Raw genomic sequence first — 24828 nt, forward strand, 5'->3', positions numbered from 1 at the left:
TTGTTGGATGATCATACATTTAATGGTATTATGAGTTGCACCTATTTCCTCGTGCATGACTGCTCTGCACCGTCCATACTTGTCTCAAAGTCCATGTTGTTGCATAGAAAAAGTATTTTAATTTTTAAAATAATAAAATGGGTTTTTATATGCATATTTTATGTAAATTGTGTATATTTTATTGTAAAAAAATGTTCATCTGGAATAAAAAATAAATGCTTTAAAGAGCTTAGTCTTATTATTATTGTTAAAACTTAAAAGCTTTTCTCTGCCAATAGCCCATCAAATTGTGGGAAAATTAATTACAGGGTATGAGCACCTGGGAATAGGATGGTCTAATAGCCACTCGGAGGTTGCCAAGAACGAATACAAAGGAGCACGACATTTGGCGCTGTCGAGCTACGTAATGCCGTTCCCGCCAAGGGTTCACAATGCATGAAATTCCTGCAACCAGGCTTACAGACGATCCGCTCCCATTGTTTGGTTTGGTCGGATTCGGATCCAACCAAACCCACCTGCACCTAGTTATTTTGAACCCGAATCCGAAAATAGATGGCTTCCTGGCTCCTGCTACGACCAACGTATATAGGGATAGTTGTAGCCATTCTTCTCTCTTTCTATTTTTCTCTCTCTCTTTTCGCCACCACCTAGGGTTTCTAGGTTTCTCTCTTCGATCTCTTCTCCTTCTCCGATCTCTGGTAGCTGCCCCGTTGTTGTCTCGCCGGAGGAGATATGGGAGTGCCGGCGTTCTACAGGTGGCTGGCGGAGAAGTATCCGATGGTGGTGGTGGACGTGGTGGAGGAGGAGCCCGTCGAGATCGAGGGGGTCGAGGTCCCCGTCGACACCTCCAAGCCGAATCCTAATGGCCTCGAATTCGATAATTTGTACCTCGACATGAATGGCATCATCCACCCCTGTTTCCACCCTGAGGATAGGGTAAGCCCACCAAACGCGTCCCTCTTTTTATGTGATTGTTGTTTTAACATTGAACCTGGAGCTGGGTTATAGAACTTGGATGATACGAGGGGTGAATTTGTTGGCAAACCAGATATTTCAAATTAGGGTGGTTTATGTATTCTTGATCAGTATTATTTATTCCCTAGATTAGACAACTATAATAATGATTTCTGAAGAGGCCCGTTATGTGCGTTTTCTCTTTTATGGTTGTGTTTCTTCTTGGGTTGGCAGCCTGGTTTTAAATGATGTGTTGGACAGCTTTTTGCGAAGTCTTGGAGGAGGAATCTTAATGGCACGATATGACATAACCGTGAATATGCCATCTTTTGCCTTTAAAAGTATAATTAGGAGTAATAGTGGCATCATTATTTGATTTTGGACGAGGATAAAAGTGGGATGTGCATTAGGAAAATCTGTTTAAGTTGCTTAATCAAATTATCAAACATTACCTTGATACTTTGCTTGTTGAGTTTGCAATTATTGAGACATTAGATTCTATTGCAGTTAGTCACTACGTTTCCGCTTATAAACAATCTATTTGATGTTTTCTGGAGGGGTGAATCTTCAATCAGAATCCACATGATTAAATTCAATTTCTCCATGAAGCTAGGAATGTAGTGTCACTAGCTTAAATTAAATTGGAAGATCAAATCTGTCCCATTGTGATTCATCACTTTAAGTCTTTAATCACATCTTTAAGTTTAGGGGATTTGTTTGCCACCAAGTTTGCGAACCACTGCTATTTCTGTGTCACTGTTTTCCTTTCTTTACTGACCTCGTATATTTATCTGATGTTACCTTAACCAAAGTTTGTTGATTGAAAAAGTAAAAAAAAAATCATATTTGCTTTGGGCCTGGGGACAAACACAATTTTATGTTGTACTATAGAGTATATGCATCACTACTTTTCCTATTTAAACTCTGTCCTCCTTCCCTCCTTCCTCACCGCAATAAAAAGGAAGAACATGTCATGCCTATACTCATTCTCTTGGAGATATTTTCTGACATAAATTCACTATAGAAATGTGATCTTGTAATTTCTTATTAGGTTTTTGACATAGACCAATTCTTTTAGCTGATATTTTCCCTCATGTTTCTGCAACAGCCTGCTCCAACAACATTCAATGAGGTCTTCGAGTGTATGTTCGATTACATTGATAGACTTTTCATCATGGTTCGACCTAGAAAACTTCTATACATGGCAATTGGTGAGTTCATATGCAAATTTTCCTGCCACATTTTAATCTTGTATTTGTATTCATTCATGTTGTATTTTTTTTTAATGTTTTTACACTGAATAGAAAGCAATATCATGGCTGTTTTGATGCATGACAGTGCAAAAATGGTCCTGCATTAATCATGCAGTTCTTGCTTCCTTTTTCCTTTGGCAATTAAATTTCTGTCAGATGGTTGTTCCAAGGGCTAAGATGAATGTGGCTCATTTCTCTTTAACTCAATGGACTTCTATCACTAATAACTCCAAAATGCAACTACAGATGGTGTTGCTCCAAGGGCCAAGATGAATCAACAACGCTCAAGACGGTTTAGAGCAGCGAAAGATGCAGCTGATGCTGTCAGTATACTTCATAGTTTGTACAATCCCTTTCTTTTATTTAATAAGATGTTCTGCATGCTTTTATGAAATTCAAATTTCTGATAGCTGCAGGAGTTTGCATATCAATGATCTTCCTGTTTATCCTCACTCTATCTTTTTCAGGCGGCAGAAGAAGAACGTTTGCGAGAGGAGTTTGAAAGGGAAGGCAGAAAGCTTCCTCCAAAACAGGAATCACAAGTTTTTGATTCTAATGTTATTACACCTGGGACAGAATTCATGGCTGTTTTATCAGCCGCACTGCAGTATTATATTCATCTGAGACTAAATTATGACCCTGGCTGGAGGCAAATTAAAGTATGTATGGTGAAACCTATTTTGTAGGATAATCTTTTTGTACTTATTTTCCTGGGATGTAACTTGCTAGCTCTCAGAATTCTTCTATAGCATGAGTCAATCATGTTTAGATTAGATGTTCTTCTTATATTTCATTTTCTTGAAGGTTATACTTTCTGATGCAAATGTTCCTGGTGAAGGGGAACATAAAATTATGTCGTATATTCGCCTTCAACGGAATTTACCTGGCTATAATCTGAATACTCGACACTGCCTATATGGTCTGGTATGGTTTACTTTTCTATTTCAAGTGTTCATCTTTATTCGAAACAAGCATAGCTCGTCCGACATTCAATTTAGTTGACTTTTTATGCTGTGAATTACGATACACTGTAATTTTTTTTTCACATTCCCTATTCATGACTTTACTGGACTCCATTATTGATTTGGTTTTTCACTGTATTGAAACTGCAGGATGCAGATTTGATCATGTTAGCTTTGGCAACGCATGAAGTACATTTTTCAATATTGAGAGAGGTTTGTTGCTTATGCTCTTTGAGGAGAACCTCCCTTGCTGCTGAATTCTAGATAGTTTGGCTGGATTTTTTTTATTTATGCATTTTAAATTTGGAAAACATGCTTTATTTTTGTAGCTTTCCACTCTAATATTTGAATGCTGTATTGTAAAGCGGCTGCCTTTGTGGGCTGGCGGTTGGGCTGCCTTTCGGGACAAGAAGTTGGGTTGGGCTAGCAGGTTGGGCTTAGTGATTTACCGCTTACATAAAAAAACTCTCACAGTTTCAAGCCCTAAGCCTCTCTCTTGATCCCTATTCTCTCGATCTCTCTCCTGTAGTAATGGTAGCAATAGCGATTGTTGACAAGGGTGGTGGTGAGGGCATCGCAAGAGGCCAGGACAGTGGCAATGTCAATGGTTTTTTTTGGGGGTGGGTGGGGGGTTTGAGGTGGCCGTGTGCCATTAGAGGGATGATTATCACGTGGGTCTGGGGATTAGAGGAGGCGAAGCCATTTGTGGCATGGTCGAACTGGAGCCTTGGAGAGAGGAGGGGGTTGGTTTGGTTTGTGGAGATTTAAGTGACTGTCTAAGTAGGTGGAGGAAGAAATATAAGAGGTGATGTAGGTTGCTGGAAGGCAAGACCTACTACCTTCCGGCAATTGTTTATGAAGATTTCAATGGGACACCTGAAGCACACCAATCCAGGACAATGAATGGTTCGTAGAAGCTAGAAGGTGCTGTCCCGGTTACTATATTGCAATGGGATAATTAAGATGGCTACTTCCCATGACTGACCTTAGTTTATCTTATCCTTTTCTTTTACCTTATCTTGTTTGACCTGGGGTTAGGTGACTGATTCTGTACATCAATTAAGATGGATCTGCACTCTATTTATCAGTTTAGTTGCAATGTTTGAGTCAATTTATCTACACTTTTAAAAAATTTATATATACTATATTAGTATATATATATATATATCATATTAATAATTTCCAATCTTTTATATATTAAACATACTAGATCGTATAGGTGCCTGATACTGCAGCCGCTTTCAAACATTGTTTTTGATTATTGCAGAATGATGAGGATTACTTTTCTGTTAAATTCTATTAGTTATTCTATCAGCTACTTATTTGTTTTCTGGTTTTTCCCCTTTAGCTCGCTGAAATACTCTCTCAAATGTACTCATAGACATGCTTTGTGTTATCTGATGACAAACAACTTACACTTGAGATTTTTGTGTATGGTTTTTATCAGATTGTTTTCACACCAGGGCAGCAAGACAAATGTTTCTTGTGTGGTCAGATGGGTCATTTAGCTGCAAATTGCCAGGGAAGTGCGAAAAGAAAATCAGGAGACTTTGATGAGAAGGGTGAAGTGGCTGTAGCAAAAAAGCCTTACCAGGTATTCTTGCAAACTTTTAGCATCTCTACAATTTGTACTGTCTTACTTGACACTATTCTTTCATCACTGATTTTTATAATGTTTGCAGTTTCTTAATATCTGGACTCTCCGGGAATATCTGGAGTATGAATTTAAAATTCCCAATCTTCCTTTTGAGCTTGACTTTGAGCGCATAGTTGATGATTTCATCTTCATATGCTTCTTTGTTGGGAATGATTTTCTTCCACATATGCCGACGCTGGAAATACGCGAGGTTTGTTTTTTCAAGTTCCATATTGTCTTCTTATCATAGATGCCACATATCTCATAATATCTACAATTGATGTTTGAATTTATGTAATGATTTACTGTACTTGTGAATATTCTGTTTCTTATGATCATGGTTGTCTTGCTAATATGTCATTCTATGAGTTAAACATTTATTCCAACTACTTGGTCAATAGGGAGCAATAAATTTGTTGATGACTGTGTACAAGAAGGAGTTTAGAGTGATGGGTGGCTATTTGACGGACTCAAGCAAGGTATCTGATGTTCATTTGCCTTTTTTTTTTGAAAAAAAATTGATCTGTGATGTGTAGTGTGAATGACATGATCCATTAATGTTGTGTCAGCCGGACTTGAGCAGAGTTGAGCATTTTATTCAGGAAGTAGGGTCTTATGAGGATAAAATATTCCAGAAAAGAGCTCGTTTGCATCAGGTTTGTGTCAAATTTATAACTGTGTGGATATTATGTTCTTCAATGTTGACGGTGCTTTTTTATTTCTTTATTTCTTTCTTTTCTGAGTGTCTTTAAAATATCTAATTTTTTAATACCTTTTAGTGATAACTTGTTGAGAAAGCCTGGCATGATAACATTTCTTTGTACCTAGCTGTAAATCAGTTTTATTTTCAAATGCACAAATACACATATATGCTTTGTTGCAATTGAAGGAGAAAGTACGTACCAAAATAATGAGTAGACTTTGGTTTGCAATTTAATCAATATATTATTGGAGAGAAATTATCTTTGGATGCCAAACTTAATATAGCAAAGCCCAAAATAATAGATTTGGAGTAGATGTACTAGAAAGAGGTACAACTAGATATCTGAAAGCCAGTAGGAGATGAATCTGGGGCTGTGCTTATAATTGGAACAAGAAGTAAAACTCAAAGGGGATGTTAAGACATTTCAACCATGTGTTCCGATGGATGTGACAGATTTCAAGGTCCCGACAAACTGCCTTGATATGAGTGTTAGATTCATTTCAAGTTCTTCTCTTCTCTTTATCAGTACTTCCTTCTTGGTTCTCAGCCTATCATAAAGCAGTACCATGCCTTTGTTACTGTATGATGCTTTATAAAATGCTTCTCATCTTTTCTGACAAATTTCCGTATGTAGTTTCTTAAGTTATTTATTTCAGTGGACGCACTTTGAACTTTTATCTTATTCATCTTATCTTTCAAATTCTGATTATTTTTTTACTGCTGACACTGAACATAATTTCTTCTGCTCAACCAATCTATTGTACATTAGTGTTCTATATTTCTTGAGATGACCTATTATTGCTTGGTTGTACTGAAATTTTACTTTATAGTTGATACATATGGATATTATGTTTTTTAATAGTTGATGGTAACTTGTATATTCACATATTCCTTTTGCAGCGTCAAGCAGAAAGAATCAAACGTGAGAAGGCACAAGCAAAACGAGGAGATGATATAGAACCTCGAGTCAGGGATGAACTGATAGTTCCTGTTGCTCGCTATCAAGGTTCTCGACTTGCCTCTGGTTCTTTGCCTTCACCGTATCAGAAGAACGGATCTTCTTACAAGTCAGAAAGTACAGTATATATAAAAAAAGATAATCAAGTAGGACAAGCAACAACAGCAATGTCAGTGCTTGACATTAAGGCTAATCAAAGTAGAACAAACGACTATAGAGAAGGTAATTTTCGAGCCCAGAAAGTTGCACGGTTATCTTCAGGAGGTGCAACTGTTGGTGCTGCAATTGTTGAAGCTGAAAATAGTCTTGAGATAGATGTACGTTAATTTTTTTAAAACTTTTAATATGGAGAAATTATTTAAGCGGAGTTGATTGTTATTTAATGATGTTTTTCTTGAATTTTTGTTTCTAATGTCCAAATTTCTATAATTTCTTGTAAGGTACGGGAAAACAAAGAGGAACTGAAAACAAAGCTTAAGGAACTTCTTCGTGAAAAATCAGATCTTTTTAACTCTGAAACTCTGGAGGAAGACAAGGTATTGCTCAGTCCTTTTCATGGTAATGCTTATAAAATTCAACTGGCAAATTCTTATTGTTGTCATTTGCCTGTTTTTAGTTATGTATGTGTTTTTTTAAGGTTGGGCTGGAAATTTTCAGCGTGAACCAATATTTTGGCTTTTTTGCTTTTTGCATGACATATTATGCCCATGAATTTACTACATGTTTTCCCCCAAAGCTCTTATGTACTTGTTATTGAATTTCTTTTATGCTAGTTGGTCAATCTCATAGGGTAGCTATCCAAAAAGTTAGGTCTATTCAACTCTAGAATCATGCAAATGAATGACTTCAAGATTGAGGTTATGCAAGATAAATAGAGATCTACGCTTCAGTTGTACATTGATTGAACTCATTATTTGAATGAGTTAATTGGTTTTAAAGAACTACCAGGTCATTGTTCTTGTTGTACTGTTCTGTAAAGTTTGGAGTTGTCTTAACTTCCATTTATGGCAACACAGCGTGGTTTCAAACTAAGTTTCAAGTGACATACATGGTCTTCATGGAGCCTGACCTATCTTTCTATCCTTCCTGTTCACCCAATCATGTGTGCCAGTGATAGCAAATTTGGTCCACCTGTAATTGCATAAAGTAGGCATTGGTGTTATATATGGTTACATATGCTATCTGAATGTTCCGCAATTTGGTCCACTCCAATATCATGTCAATGGATAATGTAGTTGAGCTCCTAGAAACTGAACCAAGGATCTATACCATGCTTGCATTCTTGGACCCATCACATGAATTCCTGTGCCTTCTGCTAATCATGCTCTAGAGTCTAGATATTATTATGGATAACACTTAAACGCCTGACAGAAGTCTCCTTTCCTGTCTGGCTTCCCTTATGCTTAGTAAGGAATGCTAGTTGTAACAAGCTGTTCATTTTTTGTTAGGTAAAACTTGGAGAGCCTGGATGGAAGGACAGATACTATGAAGAGAAGTTTGGTGCAAAGACTCCTGAAGAAATTGAAAAAATAAGAAGAGATGTTGTAAGTCATTTCTTAGGAAATTATTTTAAGATTTATATATTCTAGATGGTTATTCATTTTCTTACTAGGTTGGTGAATTGGAAGTGCAGTGGTTGTTAACGTTAGTATTCTGACTTTCAAATGTTCATTTGTTTGCTCATAAGGAATTGAGGAAATATGTAACTGCTAAATGGGTCACTATGATATATGATTATATTCCATCTTGAATATGTGTTTTACTGTTCCTTAGATTTGTTTGTTGGGTTTCTCCACTAAACACATTGTTTTAATTTTGTTAGCCGATTTCATATTTACAAGTACAAAAGGATGAGATAGTTGCTAATTTTGATATTCTGCTCATTTGTATTATCAGAGTTCAGTTATGCTTAGCTTGTCTGTAATAACATGCCAGAATCATTTTTTTACTAGAAAGAACTTGATCTGCACTATATTTTTCCTTCGGTTATACATGGGTATCTTAATAAATTTTCTTTCATCCTAGCCATTGAGTTTATTGGGAGGGTGAGAAAAGCACCATCCCTCCTCTTTACATCCCCATCTCACCTCACAACATGAGTGGGACTTAAAAATCATGATCCTGATGTTCTTTATAATGTTGCAAAGCCTCTCATGTGGGCCTCCCAATGAGAGGGAGGCCCACAAATATGGAAGTAATTCTCTGCGTCTTAATTGTAATGGGACGATGTTTTTATCTTATGTATTCATGTGGTTTTAATTTCCAACTTTTAATAACAGAGCTCAAAAAGTGATCTGTATTTGAATCATTGGATCTGGTAATCCTAACACTTTAGAAGGATATCATGCCAACATACCTTAATTACTAAATCTATGTTGTAAGTTGTAAAGTTGTAACAGTTCTTTCTAAATTTTGCTTTTTATTGACCAATGAAATATTATTTGATATGGTATGTATGTCGGACATATTTTGTTAGGTTCTGAAGTATGCTGAAGGCTTGTGTTGGGTGATGCATTATTACTATGAAGGAGTTTGTTCTTGGCAATGGTAAGCAACTGTCTGTTTGTCAATGCCTCTTAATTTGTCAACTAAATTTATCTACAGTAATTACCATAAATAAATAAATTCTCAAAAGTATCAAGGCTTTTTTCCTTCTCTATTTAGAGGTGAATGCATTTCATATTGCACTAGTTGGTTCATTCATGGAGTAACTTTTAGCTTCACTACCAACCATATTTGATATAGTGTAACTCTTGCAGCTTCACATAAATATCTTCCAGTAATTTCAACAGTTGTCTTTTATTTCCTTGTCCAACAGTACTGCATTACATTCTTTTTAAATTGCAGATCTGTGACATTTTTCATTCATTGACATTTTTCATTCATTTTTTGTGTAGACTGGGGCAAAGTTACTTTCTGTTTTCTGTATCCTCCTTTTCTTTGTAGTCTATATCCATCCTTAACCTCTACTTGTTCGTTGTATCTGTCTGCCCTCCTGCTTGAGTTTTCTTTCCAGATGATAAAAAGTTCTAATTTCTTTCTCTGCATCATACATTGTGCACTTCTCTTGTTTAGAATAAGGTTGAAACTAGACCGAGTGTAAGTATAATTTCTTTGCTTGCACTTAATGTGTCAATTATGGGATTGATGATTCCAGCCCCACATTACTTCATTTGTCGACACTCGACATATCTGTCTTTCGTGGCAAATATGGGTTTGATGATATGTGGATGTCAAACATGAGAAGGTTATATAGAAAGGAGCAATGGGAAAACTGGCATTTCAATGTATCGTGGGTGAATCTAGAGTGGATGACTATTGCCATTCTTGGGGTCTATATTTCTTGCTTATGTTCTTGAAGAGAATGCTGAGTTAGATTGACGGATATGTTTTTATACAGACTTATTTGTATGTTTTAATTTCCCGCTTCTTTTGGCAGTCATAATTATGTCTCATTTTATTCTTACAGGTTTTACCCTTATCATTATGCTCCTTTTGCTTCAGACCTCAAGGGTCTGAGTCAATTAAACATAACTTTTGAAATTGGTTCACCATTTAAGCCATTTGATCAGCTAATGGGGGTGTTCCCAGCTGCAAGGTACAAGCATGCTGATATTTTTTCCAAGGCCTGTGTTATTGTATGTCGCTTTCTAATCAAGTTTTCAATTTGCAGTTCCCATGCACTTCCTTTAAATTATAGACGACTGATGAGTGATCCTAATTCACCTATTATTGATTTCTATCCAACTGGTAATGTTGTATCATTTAGTGGTCTATTTACAAATTTGAGCTCTTCTTCAATTCTCATGCTCTTTTTTTTTCTCTCAGATTTTGAGGTGGATATGAATGGGAAGAGATTTTCTTGGCAGGTACTGTTGAATCAAATATATATTGGATGTTATGATTTTTCGTCTTCAAATTACTTCGTCATGTGTCTCACAAGCAATTACAATTCTATATCTTGTAGGGTATTGCAAAACTGCCTTTTATAGATGAGGCTCGGTTACTCACTGAAATTGAAAAAGTGGAGCATACTTTAACGGTAGATGACTGAGTTTTTCAATACGCTTTACATGAGATATTTTCAATACTTTTTACAAGAGATGTTCTTGAGTTTCTCAAAACTTTTGCATTTTATAGGACGAAGAAGCTCGGCGGAACAGTGTGATGTCTGACATGCTTTTTGTTAGCGGTTCCCACCCACTTTCTCCATACATCTATTCCCTCAACAGCAATTTTGGTCAGCTTCCTGTCAAAGAGCGATTTGAAGTAAAAGAAAAGCTTGACCCTGCAGCCAGGTCTATTGCAAAGCCTGATTATGATTTAATTTGTTGTATATGTCAAATTAGCCAGTGATACAGATTCACAGACTAACTACATAAATTGGATGAGATAGTTAAGTTATGATAATAAATTTTGTGCTGTATTAAGTCCTGTCGCAATATTTTTTTCTGCAAGGTACCATTATATCAAATGTTGCATTAATCGAGAACATGCTTGAGAGTTGAGGGTAGGATTGACTTGATAATTTCCGGAGTGGAAAGGATTTATGGTATCTGAATCAACTATGTAGTGGCATATAAGGTGTAAAAAGAGCATGGTTTCTTTGATTATCTCACATGGTAATCCGTTTTAGTTTGCACAACTTTCCCATCAGAATCTTAATATGATCTTCATTCTAGACCTGATCTTATAGAGGACTTGATATTTGAACAGCCCTATTAGGAAATTTGAGAAAGAGATTGAACAGAGGTCTTCAACAGAACCCAGCTAGCAGAATGCGAAGAACTGCTGGAAGCAACCATATGACCTGATCATAGCTTTTCTGGACTTGACATTTAATGTTGAAATGCTCTTACTTTGATGATCTTTAAAGTCCCTACTTAAGATGTTTGATAAATTTTGAGGATGACTTTTCTAGTTTTCTTTTGTTACTGCAATCTAGAACATTTGTTATGCTGACATTGATTTGCCAAAATTCTGTCCTGATAGATTTGCTTATCGTACACTTATTTCCTTTTATTTTTGATGATGGCTGATGCTTTCTGCCTTTTTAATTGTACCTGTTCTGCTTTTTTTTTCTTTCTTTCTTTTTGACATCTAAAATGGGGCATTCTTAAGATAACTGTGGTTTCCTTGTAGTCATAAGTATGCGTAGACCAACAAAAAGAAGACAAAAAGGAATTTGTTGATGATTGATTATGCATTCACTATGACTTATCTTTTTTTTCCCCTTTTCTATGCAGTGGTGGGATGAATGGGTATATCTTGCTTTGTGATGGAGACCCATGTCCTCCTGTATTTCGTTCTCCTGTCCAAGGAATGGAAGATATAATGGATAATCAAGTCATGTAAGCTAGATCGTCATATGCAAGATGATTATTACTTGTTCCAATCACAAAGCACTAAACTTCTTCTTTGCACAGATGCTCGATATACAAACTTCCTGATCTGCACAAACACATAACTCGTCCACCTCCTGGAGTTATTTTCCCAAAGAAGGTTTGCATTGATTAGAATCTTGCATCGATTTGCAGCTTCTTGCATTTGGATCCTTTTGGTGTTATTTTTCAGTCTAAGGGTGTTTTGTGTTTGTGAATATACCTATGTACACACACACACAGATATGTATAGTGTGCACATGATTATTGATCTTCCTTTTAAGTGCTCTGGTTTTACTAGCAAGTTTTCTTATGATAGACGGCTTTAGTCAATGCTTGATAAAATATTTAGCTATTATCTACAAAATTCTTGTTGAATTTCGTTCTGAATCTCCTACTTGATCTGAGGGATGTGAAACACGAGTTTCACGAAGGGTTCCTTTTAGAAGGGTGTGATACCACCACCTGTTAAGCTCGTTAAGCCCAACAAGCGGTCAAAGTAGATGCCGTTCTCAACTTGGCAAGACTTGAATGTAGTGATGAGTGAAAGGAAGGGAGAGCAAGGTGCATATATAGTCAGATTAGTTTCTCATGGCCTGATTTGTGAAAGTGTATGAAGTTTGAGTTGAATATACAGGAAGGAATTTTGGGTACCATTATCAATGTTCCACTTTTTATGTGGTTCTCGTTTTCCTTTTTATCGTTCTTCCTTTGTTTTCTCTTCTCCCTTGTTATTCACGTTTGAAGCTTTCTTTTATCTTTCCTCGAATTTTCTCATGCATTTGTCTGATACCATTATTTTGCAAGGTATAACATGTTCCCTGATGATTGCTGTTATAATGTTATTGTTCTACCTTATTCATCTGATTGATCTGAATTTCATTTATTGGTCAAAATGATCAAAGATAATGTATTATCTAAACATGTATCTTGTTGACCTAAGTTTCATTCTAGTAATAAAAAAGATTGCATGTGTAAAAAGGGCATCCTAGTGCATTAGATTTCCACGGTCTGGGAGTGGTGATATAAGCAGCCTTATCTTCATTTCTGAGGAGGCTGTTTCCAAGACTTAGATCCATGACTTGAATGCAATAGGGTAGCCTTACCGTCGTATGATGATATAGGACATATAGTATGTGTCTTATTAATGAGGTATTCTATGGGAAGGTTTATTTAAAATTGTTTTGATTGGTTCTCCAGTTATTTTGTTATTAAACATTCTATCCTGTTGTGATTGCAGATTGTGACATCTAGCGATCTGAAACCACCTCCTGTTCTTTGGCATGAAGACAGTGGTAGGAGGCCACATGAAAATGCAAGGTATTGTCTGTCACAATTTTAGGTGTACCATCAAAATATTAATCTTTTATTGCTGCTGTCAAAAGTTTATAGTTCCGTTTATCTGTAATTTTAGATTTTGATCATCTAATTCAAGCTTTTTTGGTATTACCACTGTTATTAAATTAACCTTGATACTATTTGTACAATTCTGACCTAACAGACATATTTAACATGTAGCAGGCAAAACCCTCCAGGAACCTTGTCGGGCCGACAACTTGGAGAAGCTGCTCATCGGCTTGTCATAAACAGTCTACAGGTTGGTTCGGACCGTTATAGTGGTGGAGGAAGATATGCTCAGTCACTGCCTCCTGATGTAGCAGTAAATTCCTCATCTCATCCAAATGGGAGGCACCATGCAATTGATCAGAGAATGTCGCGGTTGCCAGATCAACAAGTTGGTCACGCCCAGTGGTATGGTCCTGGAGACCACTTGGCTAATGGCCATGAGCAGTGGTACGGTTCTTCAACATCGTACCAGCATCAACACTATGAAAGTTCAGCGCCCCCGCAATACGGAAGGAATCAGCATGGGAGGTCTCATCATACCCAAAATGGAAGAAGTAACCATCCGGATTCAAGGGGAAGGGTTCCAGTGCAGAGTTACCAACAGAATGGTGCCTATGCACCGTACTCTTCGGCGAGTCAACCTGTGCCTCCGCCACCATTTCCTGGATCATACGGTCATCCTGGTGCTGCTCCATACGGTAGTGGATATGTGGGCTACCAGAGCTATGGAGCTCAGCACTGGGAGCAACCTCATAATTCTGGAGGGTCTCAGTTAGGTCAGCCACCTGCTACTGGACCTAATGTTCAACCCCGACATGCTACCAACCGCTATGGCGCCTTGGATAGAGGGTCGAACCGAAGGCCTCCACCTTCGCAAGGTTACGGGCGTCACTAGACTCCCGATACCTCACCATAGCTGTGGTGGCCATGTTGTATGTTAGCAGATTCATAACTTCTTTTTTTCCCCTAACGTAGGTATGTTCCTTTTATAGCTGTGCAACAACCTCCAAGTTCTTGCCATCATATTATTATGTTTCAAAGGGCAAGGCCTGTATATTAGTCTTCTGATGAGCCACCTGTATCTGCGATGACCTTTAATGTGTTCAATTGTTATCCATAAGTGATTGCTGCTGAAAAATCTGTAGCTGGTTTCTTAGAAGTAGAAGATTCTTCTCATTTCGAAGTGCATGTTAGCTGAATTTTGGACAGTTTTAAGCATCAATATAATCTCATTTTGACTTTATTTTGCAGCCTCTTTAAACAGAGTATGATTTGGAAGCACTGGTAGCTGGACAGATTATATTTTTTATTACGATGTATGCAGTGATCTGTATTGGAGATTAATAATTTTGGCTTTTGCCTGTCGGTGCCCCTACAGGTTTAGATCGTCCTAAAGGGAATCTGACTATAGATTACCAATAGACATGTGGGATCATATATGTTAATGATGGGTTAATTAGTTTTATGACTGATTAATTAACGTCCCTAGGCCATGTTACTAAGGGAACATTATGCATCTGTTTAATGTGGGATTATATATGTTAATGACGGGCTAATTAGTTTTATGACTGATTACGCATAGTATAAAAAATACAAATATAAATAATAAGCTTCTCCTATAGACAGACTCCAAGCATTGGGTGTATTCTTTTCTTTCTCTATAAAACGACTGGAACCATTCTAGGATTGCCGTTGCAGTGTCTTTTCATAATTTGAACTCAATGGAAAAGAGACATCTATTTCTCCTGCTCTTCTTTTTCTTTATTTATTTGACAAAGTTGGAAAATTATTAATACAAGCACCTCATATTACGATGATATCTCACCGACTACTGTTATTTATTATATTCTAACACTGTTATTTATTTTGTTTAAAAAAATATTTTGATAGATACAAAAAAATATATTTGACTTAAACAACAAATGAGTCGATAGGATTCAAATCTAAAACCTTACTCTTATACCATAGTAACTCCTTAAAAAGCTTTAGCTGTTAGAAAGCAGTAATTCTTGTATTTGATGATCAACATTTAAAATCCAACCAATTTAATAGTAAAAAAGAGAGCCCTAATAAAAAAAAAATTGTGCCTATATTTGGTTACGAGAATTTTTATATTATTAAATTAAACAATTCAAATTGAATATGAAAATGGAAAATTATACACGCAAATAAGTAACTTTTGGAACGATATCGACAAACATAAAAAGAATAACAAAAGTAAAAATAAACCTAGATATTTACATAACACTTACATAATTCCAACGACTAAATCAGATGATACCTCTTCATGAGTTAGAGAGAGAGAGAGAGAGAGAGAGAGAGAGAGAGAGAGAGAGAGATAATGTTTGAAAGTTTCATCTATTTTGAGGTCAGAAGTTCTCCTCTCTCTGTCTCTCTGCCCCCACACAGTTGTTATATCCTAACTGTCATATGATTCCTTTCATTATTTTCCATTCCTTATAGTATAAATAACACCCTCTTAGGCTTCTTTCAAGGGGGAAAGAAAAGAAAAAGAGCCAACAATCCTTTCCAATGGAGAACTCACACTCCTCATCCATGGATAACTCCTTTTTCTCTGAGGAACAAACAGCTGCTTCTGAGAACAGTGGCTGGTCTCTCTACATTGATGACTTCTTGGCATCAGAGAAGAAGGAAGCTACTTCAAGTGGTTGGTCTTCTTCTACTTGTACTGGTGGTGATAGATCTTCTATGGTCTCCGGTGACGCCTCATACGTTGAATGGAAGACCCCGGGAGCCGTTAAGCTATCGAAGGTTTGTAAGAAGAGGAAAGGAAGGAGGTTTCTTGATGATGAATCCTTGGAAGATACTGCTACTTCTGCAGCTAATGGTCTCAAGGTTAGAAAACCCACATCTCCCTATATCTCCTTTTGATTCAGATGAATACTTTTTATATGGTTTGGTTATAAGATACTTTGTTGGTTTAATAGGTAAGTGAATTTTACCACTTTGATGTGATCCCAAAGAAGAAAAAAGATAGAAGAGATGATTCACAGGTAGGTCTGTCAGTTTGATAGATGCTTCTTTTATCACTTAGTTTGAATCTAGATTTACATGAGATGTTTCTCTATATTTGTTTTCCAGGAGAAACATGCCCCGAGTGAGAATTATGGAGATCTTGCAATCCATGAGATCCATGAAGTGAGTGGCAATGAGAAAAGATATGAGTGTAATGAGCTGAGGAAGAGGGGACTTTGCTTGGTTCCTGTGTCCATGTTGTTAAATTATCTTGGATAATTTCCATTAAATATAGTCTTTCTCTCAATCACACACACACTCTCTCTCTCCTCTCTTTCTCCCTTTTTTTTTTCTCAATGAGGGCCATCGAGTATGAGGACTGGCTTTTCATTAGGTCCAATATCAATCTATGTATTAGCTTGATAACTATTATATTGTACAGGTAATTACTTGTTCAATGGTCCCTTCTTGTCACAAAATGGAAGTGAGAACCAACAAAGCAAATACTTTTCGAAGTATTCAGGAGATTAAATTTGTTTAACAGAAGAATGTTAAGAGCTAGACTATATACCAAGATCTTCGACTCGTTAGTAGTTTCAATCTTACTATGTATATCACAAGGCAGGGATGAAGAAAAATAAAAAATAAATGAAGAGTATTACTTGCTAATGTAAGTTATGCAAATATATATAGATTATATATGTGTATGCATGTATATAGATATATATGTAACTTTTTTCTTGAATCATACATTCAGAAAAAGGTATGCATATTTGATAAAGATGGTGTGAGAGTATATACAGCACAATTTGATAGAGCACATGAACCAAATTAAAAATGCTTAATTTTCTTTAATTATTGTACTGGATCAGTCTAATTAAATTTAAACTGATACTTAGTACATGGTTAATCTTGTACTTGCAAAACCACTCTGACTGGCTACAAGAGAAGTGAAGGTGGATTAAAGAATCCATTAACATGGTTTATTGAAGGATAGGAATATTAAATGTCAAGGTGGTCATCAAAGTTTCCATATGAGCTGTATTCACTGCCCTAATTGATCTCTGAGCATGTGCTTGTTACTCCACAGTGGATCTCCTCTGTAGGTTTCTGTGGATGTGGATAGGAGAACAGTTCATGGGATGCTCTTTATGTGATGAGGAATGCTATCAACTTTTTAGATTTCCAGTCCTATCATGCATAATACATTCTTCACAAGATCCAAGTTTGATTCCTTCACATGTCCACATGATCAATTGGACAATAAAATTACTTTTCTTCTTCTTCTTTGCATAGATAACCTAGGTACCTTGAGATCTACATATTATAATGCTGTTGCATATATACTCTATAAAATATTCAGCCTGTAAAGTAATTAAATTGTTTGGAATTTTTATATTGTGCTGCAATGGGATCTGCAGAATATTTTTATGAACCACTTGCAGAATTTGCAACATAGAATTATATGAAGGAAAGTAGGTCGAAAGAGAGACCCTTCTGATACGCGAGAGCGAAAGAATTAGTTGAGAACAAATGACTGCGAATTGTGATCATAAGACTTAATCGACAACTCAATGAAGTCATCCATGATGTAGAATAACAACAATTTATATTAAAATCTCGACAAATTATATGACAAATATCTTGAGATTTTATAGAACAAATTGGAAAGGTACATATTGAATGCATAGAATTAGTCAGATGGTAGATATAGTCTGCCAACTCTGTCATTATCCACTCTTGACTGCTTCCCAATAGAATTTAATATAATGTCGATTAGAACCTCATATTGGAAATACAACGGCGATTAGTGAAGCCTTGGATCTCAATGCCTTGAAACTAATCGCAAATCACATGGTACTAGCGCAGTGAGCTTGCTCAAAGAGTTAAGTACATCACATGTAATGTAGAATTTTCAGATGATCATTTAGCTACTGACTGTAGTATATGTTTCTAGTTATTTGCATCAGTGCATTCTAAGCTTTGTTTAAATTTAGTAACATGGCACAAATTTTTTTTGTAGAAGTGGTAAATTTTTCTTACTAGTTAGATATCTTCCATCTTTCGTCTCATAATTCATGCTTATGCTCAATAATGCACCATCATTAATCTATTGAAGTCAACTTGTTAGCTCAAAATACTAATGAGGGGACCAGTACTTGTACCCTTGTTATGAAATTGATGCTAAAATATGAATTCGGAGTTTATGAAACACACAAACGTAGCATGTTTTGCCGTCATTATCCACTAGAAGAAACTTCTACCAATGGTTTAACAAAAAGTAAACACTTTAGAGTTTATTAATCCACTAAGTAGATGTCATTGTTTTCCACAACAACCTCTACTTAATCAAAGAGATCAAATAAATATCAGAATGATTGGTGGTTTAAATTATGAGAGTTAAAAAGAATAGAGACCATAAATAAGATATGAAGAAGTTTAAAAAAATATATGAGATTCCATCTAGAACAGAGGCACGAGGAATGACTTCTCACCATACTTTGCTACAGTTATGATTGTTAGAAATAACATACTTATAGAACTCTTACCTCATTTTTTATTATTATTATATTTTTCAAATTCATACAATGATGAGTTATCTAATTGCTTGTACAGAATATCTTAATACAAGGAACAATAGAATAATATCATTGGATATGTGGGCGAAAAATGCTACAGCCACCAAGATTATGTTTCATTCAATAATATCTTTTTGGACTTTTTGGATGTACATACATGGATATATCCATATTAATAATGATTCTGCAATGCGCAAAAAATTGTGGTTTTGTTAGTATAATTCTTACAATAACTAGAGAGTCTTGCTTTTATAGAGTTCCTTGCAGGTCAAGATATGATAACATTGTGGTTTTGTTAGTATAATTCTTACAACAACTGGAGAGGGCATTTAGGTGATATAAAAATCCATCAAAATCTTGTTAGTAGAAGTATTCGTCTGTGATTGGTATCATGGCAATCCACCATAAAAATAAAGTGGTGCTGTTCTGCAATATTTTTTAGTTTCATAAAGTTACTGAATAATAATACATCATCAGATTTGTTTGTGCTATATTTGGTCAATAAAAACAATTGTTCACATTAATTTCTTCTCAAATGCCGCAGACACTGAGAAAACACATCTAATCCAAATTTTGGAAAATTTAAAACCTCCTGATTCTTGTAATCTCATGCTTATCCATTTAGCAGAAGCAGTCTATAAGATACACTGGATTTAGATCAGCAGACATGCTTGGCATTAAATATTGAGGACATAGTTATTAAATTGCATCTACAGAAACAAATTATATATTTTATCTCCATTGAAATGATGGAACTCTTGATGTTGATATGATAGGAATGCAATCTTGATTTTGTTCTGGTGGTTGTGATCATGGAGCCACAATACTTTTTCTCTTTAGTGGAATTCAGTTGTTCATCTGATATTGCTTCTTAAAAAAAACTTCCCTCCCACCATTGACCAAAGGCTGTCGAGAAAGAAAGAATTCTTCATGACAGAGATATTTTTTGCACAGTTGGAATTATCCCGCTGAAGTAGGTAGAGTTCATTGCTTGATTAAAATACTCAATAAGTAATTTACAAGCTGATAGGAGAGACAGTGATCATATTAATAACAATAAGGCTATATTCTCACCCAAAGAAAAAAAAGAAAAAAGAAGAAGAAAGGCATGGTTATGGTAACACTGCAACCATCATGAGCTTCTTATAATTTGTCACTCGTTGATAAAAATAACATCTCAACGCGACGTTACTCTATTTGTCTGGTTATTTCCATGACTTGAACGGATAATCTCAGCTGCCATCAACTAGAGTTGCATGTTGCTATAAATTTTTAGTCATGATGACACAATTACCATGACACCATCATTAGATCATGATGCCCATTTTGCCATTTCCAGCTATGTAGCAAGGCACAGTAGCACCAAGACATGATTTGGGATCACTGGCTCAGGCCTGAGAAGAGGATCCATAAAAGAATAGTTTCTTCTTGCAATTCATCTTCCTTTGCTACCTTTGCTCTCAGCTGACCAAATTTATACTTAGCTTGGTGCCTCTGGATCATTCATATCTTGTTCTTCAGATTATAGTTCAGAAGTAAACATGGAGTTCTGAGCATTCATATGATAAATTTTTTCTGCATCACACGAATTAAGCAATTTCTACTAAATTTTACTGTAGGCAAGGGAGGTTTGATACACATTGAGATTGATGAAAGATGGTTTGGTTGTCAGTTATTATGTAAATCTCCATAATGATCTATATTGCTTAAACTGCGCAGACAGTTGACTGCCTCTACTTGATGCAGAGCTTATTCTTTGCCCATAAATGAGGAAAGAAACGCTAATATCACATTCAGATTAAGTATTGTTTGGAAGAGATGTTTCTATCAAGAAAATACTCAGTTCTGTTGAGAAAGCACACAAATTTACAGAAATAGAATCTTAGTTTCAAGGTTTTCTGGCATAAAAGAAGCTGCTTCTACCCTCTGAAATGCAAAACTGACATTATTGTTTTCAACTCTTTTCTTAATAATTAATCTATGTGCTCGATACTTTTCATTATCTTAATGAATTTTAATTGGGTTTAATCCCAGAAGAAAGAATCTAATTTTAAGACTCCTTTTTGGATATTGAAGGTCTGGGATATGAACATTACATAATTCTTTGCAAATGATCTAGCTTACTAACCTACCGTATCTAAATAGAAGAAAATAAAAAACAAGCACTAGCATGCAGGAACATGTACAAGAGTGTAGCATTCTTAAAGTTGATAAAGAATAAAACAATAGCTAAATCTCATAAGGATAAACTGATGACAAACCTTTGAACTTTTTTTTACAATACACTCTTCTTTCAACTAGATTCCAAACAATGTAAAAAAAAAATCACTTGTAACATCCCTAGACAATCCGAATCTCGCTTGGCATTTCATTGACATCTTCAGGTGCAGTTGCAAATGAAGTTCTTGACTTTGATGATCTTGATGATCTGGTTGACGATGTCGGTGAAGAAGTCTTAGATTTCTTCCTTCTAGTCTTCTTCGGGGCTTTCGGTATGTCGGGGCAAGGGGATGCCTCTGAGCCAGAGTTCTCCGGGAATATTCCGAATGGTGATATATCTCTACGCTGATCAAAATCTGTTAATCCAACAGTAACCAAAGAATGTGAATTAAGAACGCATACATGCGAAAAGGATACTAAAAGTTCTGAAGATTAAGTAGAAAGAAAACAAGACTAGTCTATATCACATGAAGAGTAAAATTTCATTATTTATCCAAATTAATCAAGCAGGTACATAGTAATATTACCTAGAGTTATCAAAATTCAGAAAAGAAAGTAGTGATGGCCACATACATACTCTAACATCCTCCCATGATACTGTTAGAAGATAACTGTGGAGCCATCAAGGCCACTTATTGCTATGGTTTTAATCATATTCTGACCTATAAAGAATTCAATAATCCAGTTACTAACAGCTCATTCTTGTCAAACATTTTCTTTGTCTTTATGCTTGGCCATAATTAAATCCGCAGTCCAAGGCATTGGCATTATAAATATGAGAAATTCATTGGCCACAAGTAGTATTATGTATTTATGTTACCAGTCAAATGTAATCTTATTTGCTTTGAGTTTAGGGACCCTTCTAAACTGGTTCAGTAATTAAACATATTTTCATCTTTTTCATATCTAATCAAGTTTACGTGTCAAAAAATTAAGACTAAGAAATGAGACTAACTAATCAAATTCGGATTTAGCCTCAAACCAAAACAGTACATAACATTAATAACTTTAGTGGTATGAATACTTATTCTAGAACAAGAATATACAGGAAGAATTTCTCAATGAAACAAGATAATAACAGTACTGACAGATATTAGAATGGTTAAAATATTTAAATACCAGACTAAATGGTTATTGAACATCAGAACAAAGGTCGAATTTCTTGATTCGTCGTTGCTAGGGATTATGTCATTTTAAGAAAAACAACATTGGAATTTTTTGTCGATTGTTATTAAGGCATGGAACAGCTCACTACCAACCAAATAATCAATACTTGGTGGCCCATAACTTAGATTTTGTACTTTTGTACAAGAAACAGACAAAAGAGCATGGAAAGATATGGCATGTTTGCTAGTCCATGGCCCATAACTTAGATTTTGTACTTCTATACAAGAAACAGACAAAGGGGCATGGAAAGATATAGCATGTTGGCTTGTCCATGGTGATATTTTGTGATATAATCCTCTTTAGATTATAGTAGAAAGGTATAAGGACAAGAATCTATCAGTTAGTCTATCCAAACTCCCACCTTTTTTTAACCTTTTGTGGTGGCTGATTGCTAGTTTCAAGAAGTGATCAAGTAATGCACACACACACAGAGAGAGAGAGAGAGAGAGAGAGAGAGAGAGAGAGAGAGAGAGAGAGAGAGAGAGAGAGAGAGAGAGATAATATATATACCTTGAGAAGCCCAAGATGTCTCTCTAGACTGACCCAAATTGCTAAGGGAGGCAGAAGAGAACTCTGGTGTTGTCTTGAATTCATTCATCTGCAAAACAAAAGTATGTCAGTAAAACTAAGAAGATAATGGACTCAACTTTTGCAAGTTTTAAAGCAATGAGATCTTTACCCAAGTAGGTGCATTCTCAGATGGGCTATCCCAACCAATGTGTGCCACATGCTTCACATCAGTAGGATATCCAATTTCCATCTCATGCTCCTTGTACACTGCAAGCCAAAATCCAAATAAAACAAGCTAAATTTACTAACTAAATTCATGCTGATCATCGGTTAAAAACTTGCAATATGAGAGATGAACATTACACATAAACATAAACTATTTACCAAACATTTGAGAGATGAACTTGAATCCCTTGATGATCCCCTTCATCTTGGTTGCCATTGGATGAGGTCCTCCAGACCAACAATTCCTTAACACACATAAAGGAAAGGAAAACATCAATTAGAGAAGAAGACATTGAGGCTATTAACCTTTTTACCCATTTTGAAAAAGGTTAGTACCAAATGTTATCAGCCATGTCTACAGGAATAGAAGGTCAATGCTCTTAAAGTTGGATGATGGTGTACAAGAAAAAGTATTGGAGAGCAGACCTTTATGGAGTTGTAGGTATTCAACAACAAAAAACTTCCTCCAAACCAACAACTCCATCTCTTTCCATCCTTCCCCTGGTATAGGCCTAAACTTCTAAAGAAATGAGCCTTGTGTCAACTTATACAAGTATAGTAGAACAAAAAAGAACAAAAAAGAATTGGTCTTATACGGATGTAGAGAGAGGAGGAGGAGAGGTGGCAACCAACAACTAACAGTTTATATTATAAGAAGGTGATACTCGGGAGAACTTGCAGAGGCTTAAAAAGTATTCAGCTTCTAGTATGTGAGATATCAGAATCATTTAGTGCATGTCATTTGCGTTGCCTTGCCTTATGAAAATTTTCTCAGTAATTTTGAGTTAAAAGTTAAGCCTCAGAGTTAATCCAATGAAAGATTTTCAAGTTAATATAAGAATATATAAAAAATTGTTTGCATACTATAAAGGGTAAAAGGTAGGATGCCAAATTATTATATTCTAAAGCTATATATAAGTTGTTGATAAGTTATATATATAAGTTAATGAAGCTAGTTTATAAGTGGTAATGTACCTGCTTACATGTGGATTAAGATCCACTCTTAACTGAGTATAAGAGAAGTCTTAGTTTAAGATTAGATCCCTCTCTTCTGGCAGTTCAATGTATCATATGATTGAGCTGGTCTGGCCTGTCACAGTTTTTTTTTAAAAGGAAAAAAATACAATAAAAATAGTCCTTTTCCATTTTCCAACAATTTAATAAATTAAATAAAGAACAATCTCACAACAACAAAAAAGAAGATTTTATGAAGATACACTGTTTTTTTATAAAAAAAAAGTATAATGTTGATGGTAATATTCAGATTGAACAAAAAAGAATTAGAGCAACAGCAAACATTATCTTCTTCCAGCAAAGGTACTGCTTTCTTGACCTATTATCTTTCAATTCTTTTATATTAATTAAAGGCTATGGGATGCAAATATAATAGTTGGTATCTCTCTGTCATGTGCCTAACATGCCTTCCTGATTCACTTAAAAGTGATATGGCAACATAAAATCCCTGCTGCCATGATCACCATATCCAACAAAAATTAATAATTTAATGCAATCTATGTGCATGTTTTGATGCAATCCACTTACCCCAAGTCCCCCACTTACTGGAATGAGTCTCAAATCACAGCAAACCATATGAAGAAGGCACTGCATCATTAGATTAATGAAGAAATTGGAGTGAGAGATAGTTGGGGCCATGTCTATGTAGCACAATCTTGTTATAGGGAGGATATCTAATCACAAAATCCTGTGGCATTCTAGTACTTGCATTAGGACATAATAATAATCTTTTAGGCAGTGCTGCTGAACTCTGATCTTTCCCTCTTTAGTATTTAGGGCAGGATTTCTTGATTTTCTTTTATTGTAAATTTGCCCATAAGGCTTAAGCTTTAATGGTAGCAAGCATTGGGATAGCAGTAAGTTAAATAGTGTCATTACAATGCCATAATTTGCTCTGTACAAGAATACACAGAATTTGATCATCTCAAAGCTGAAGATTCTG

At 35.6% G+C, this 24828-nt stretch overlaps 2 protein-coding genes across 7 annotated transcripts; both read left to right on the plus strand.

Moving 5' to 3' along the window:
• Positions 1–613: 613 nt before the first annotated feature.
• Positions 614–14332, plus strand: LOC140794832 (5'-3' exoribonuclease 3). Of its 4 annotated transcripts, none has more exons than XM_073147077.1 (23): positions 614–936; positions 2063–2165; positions 2454–2530; positions 2675–2866; positions 3012–3131; positions 3320–3382; positions 4617–4763; positions 4852–5016; positions 5207–5284; positions 5375–5461; positions 6409–6783; positions 6907–7002; positions 7915–8010; positions 8943–9013; positions 9936–10064; positions 10140–10216; positions 10295–10335; positions 10434–10508; positions 10607–10764; positions 11713–11817; positions 11893–11968; positions 13088–13167; positions 13366–14332. In XM_073147077.1, the coding sequence occupies exons 1-23, from the start codon at positions 733–735 to the stop codon at positions 14087–14089; spliced, it is 3339 nt and encodes a 1112-aa protein (XP_073003178.1). In that variant the 5' UTR covers positions 614–732; the 3' UTR covers positions 14090–14332. The 4 variants fall into 4 exon arrangements, with proteins under 4 accessions (XP_073003178.1, XP_073003179.1, XP_073003181.1 ...); XM_073147078.1 differs by having other exon boundaries at positions 13369–14332; XM_073147080.1 differs by having other exon boundaries at positions 618–936; positions 3046–3131.
• A 1180-nt stretch (positions 14333–15512) lies between these two features.
• On the plus strand, positions 15513–16660 carry LOC140795452 (vascular-related unknown protein 1-like). 3 transcript variants are annotated; one of them, XM_073148006.1, is made up of 4 exons: positions 15532–15562; positions 15678–16050; positions 16143–16208; positions 16297–16660. In XM_073148006.1, the coding sequence occupies exons 2-4, from the start codon at positions 15727–15729 to the stop codon at positions 16447–16449; spliced, it is 543 nt and encodes a 180-aa protein (XP_073004107.1). In that variant the 5' UTR covers positions 15532–15562; positions 15678–15726; the 3' UTR covers positions 16450–16660. The 3 variants fall into 3 exon arrangements, with proteins under 3 accessions (XP_073004109.1, XP_073004107.1, XP_073004108.1); XM_073148008.1 differs by lacking the exon at positions 16143–16208 and having other exon boundaries at positions 15513–15562; XM_073148007.1 differs by lacking the exon at positions 15532–15562 and having other exon boundaries at positions 15673–16050.
• The last annotated feature ends 8168 nt before the right edge of the window (positions 16661–24828 follow it).

The sequence above is a fragment of the Typha latifolia genome, chromosome 9 (genome assembly GCF_019914945.1).
Source record: "Typha latifolia isolate L0001 chromosome 9, TyphaL0001v2, whole genome shotgun sequence".
NCBI lineage: Eukaryota > Viridiplantae > Streptophyta > Magnoliopsida > Poales > Typhaceae > Typha > Typha latifolia.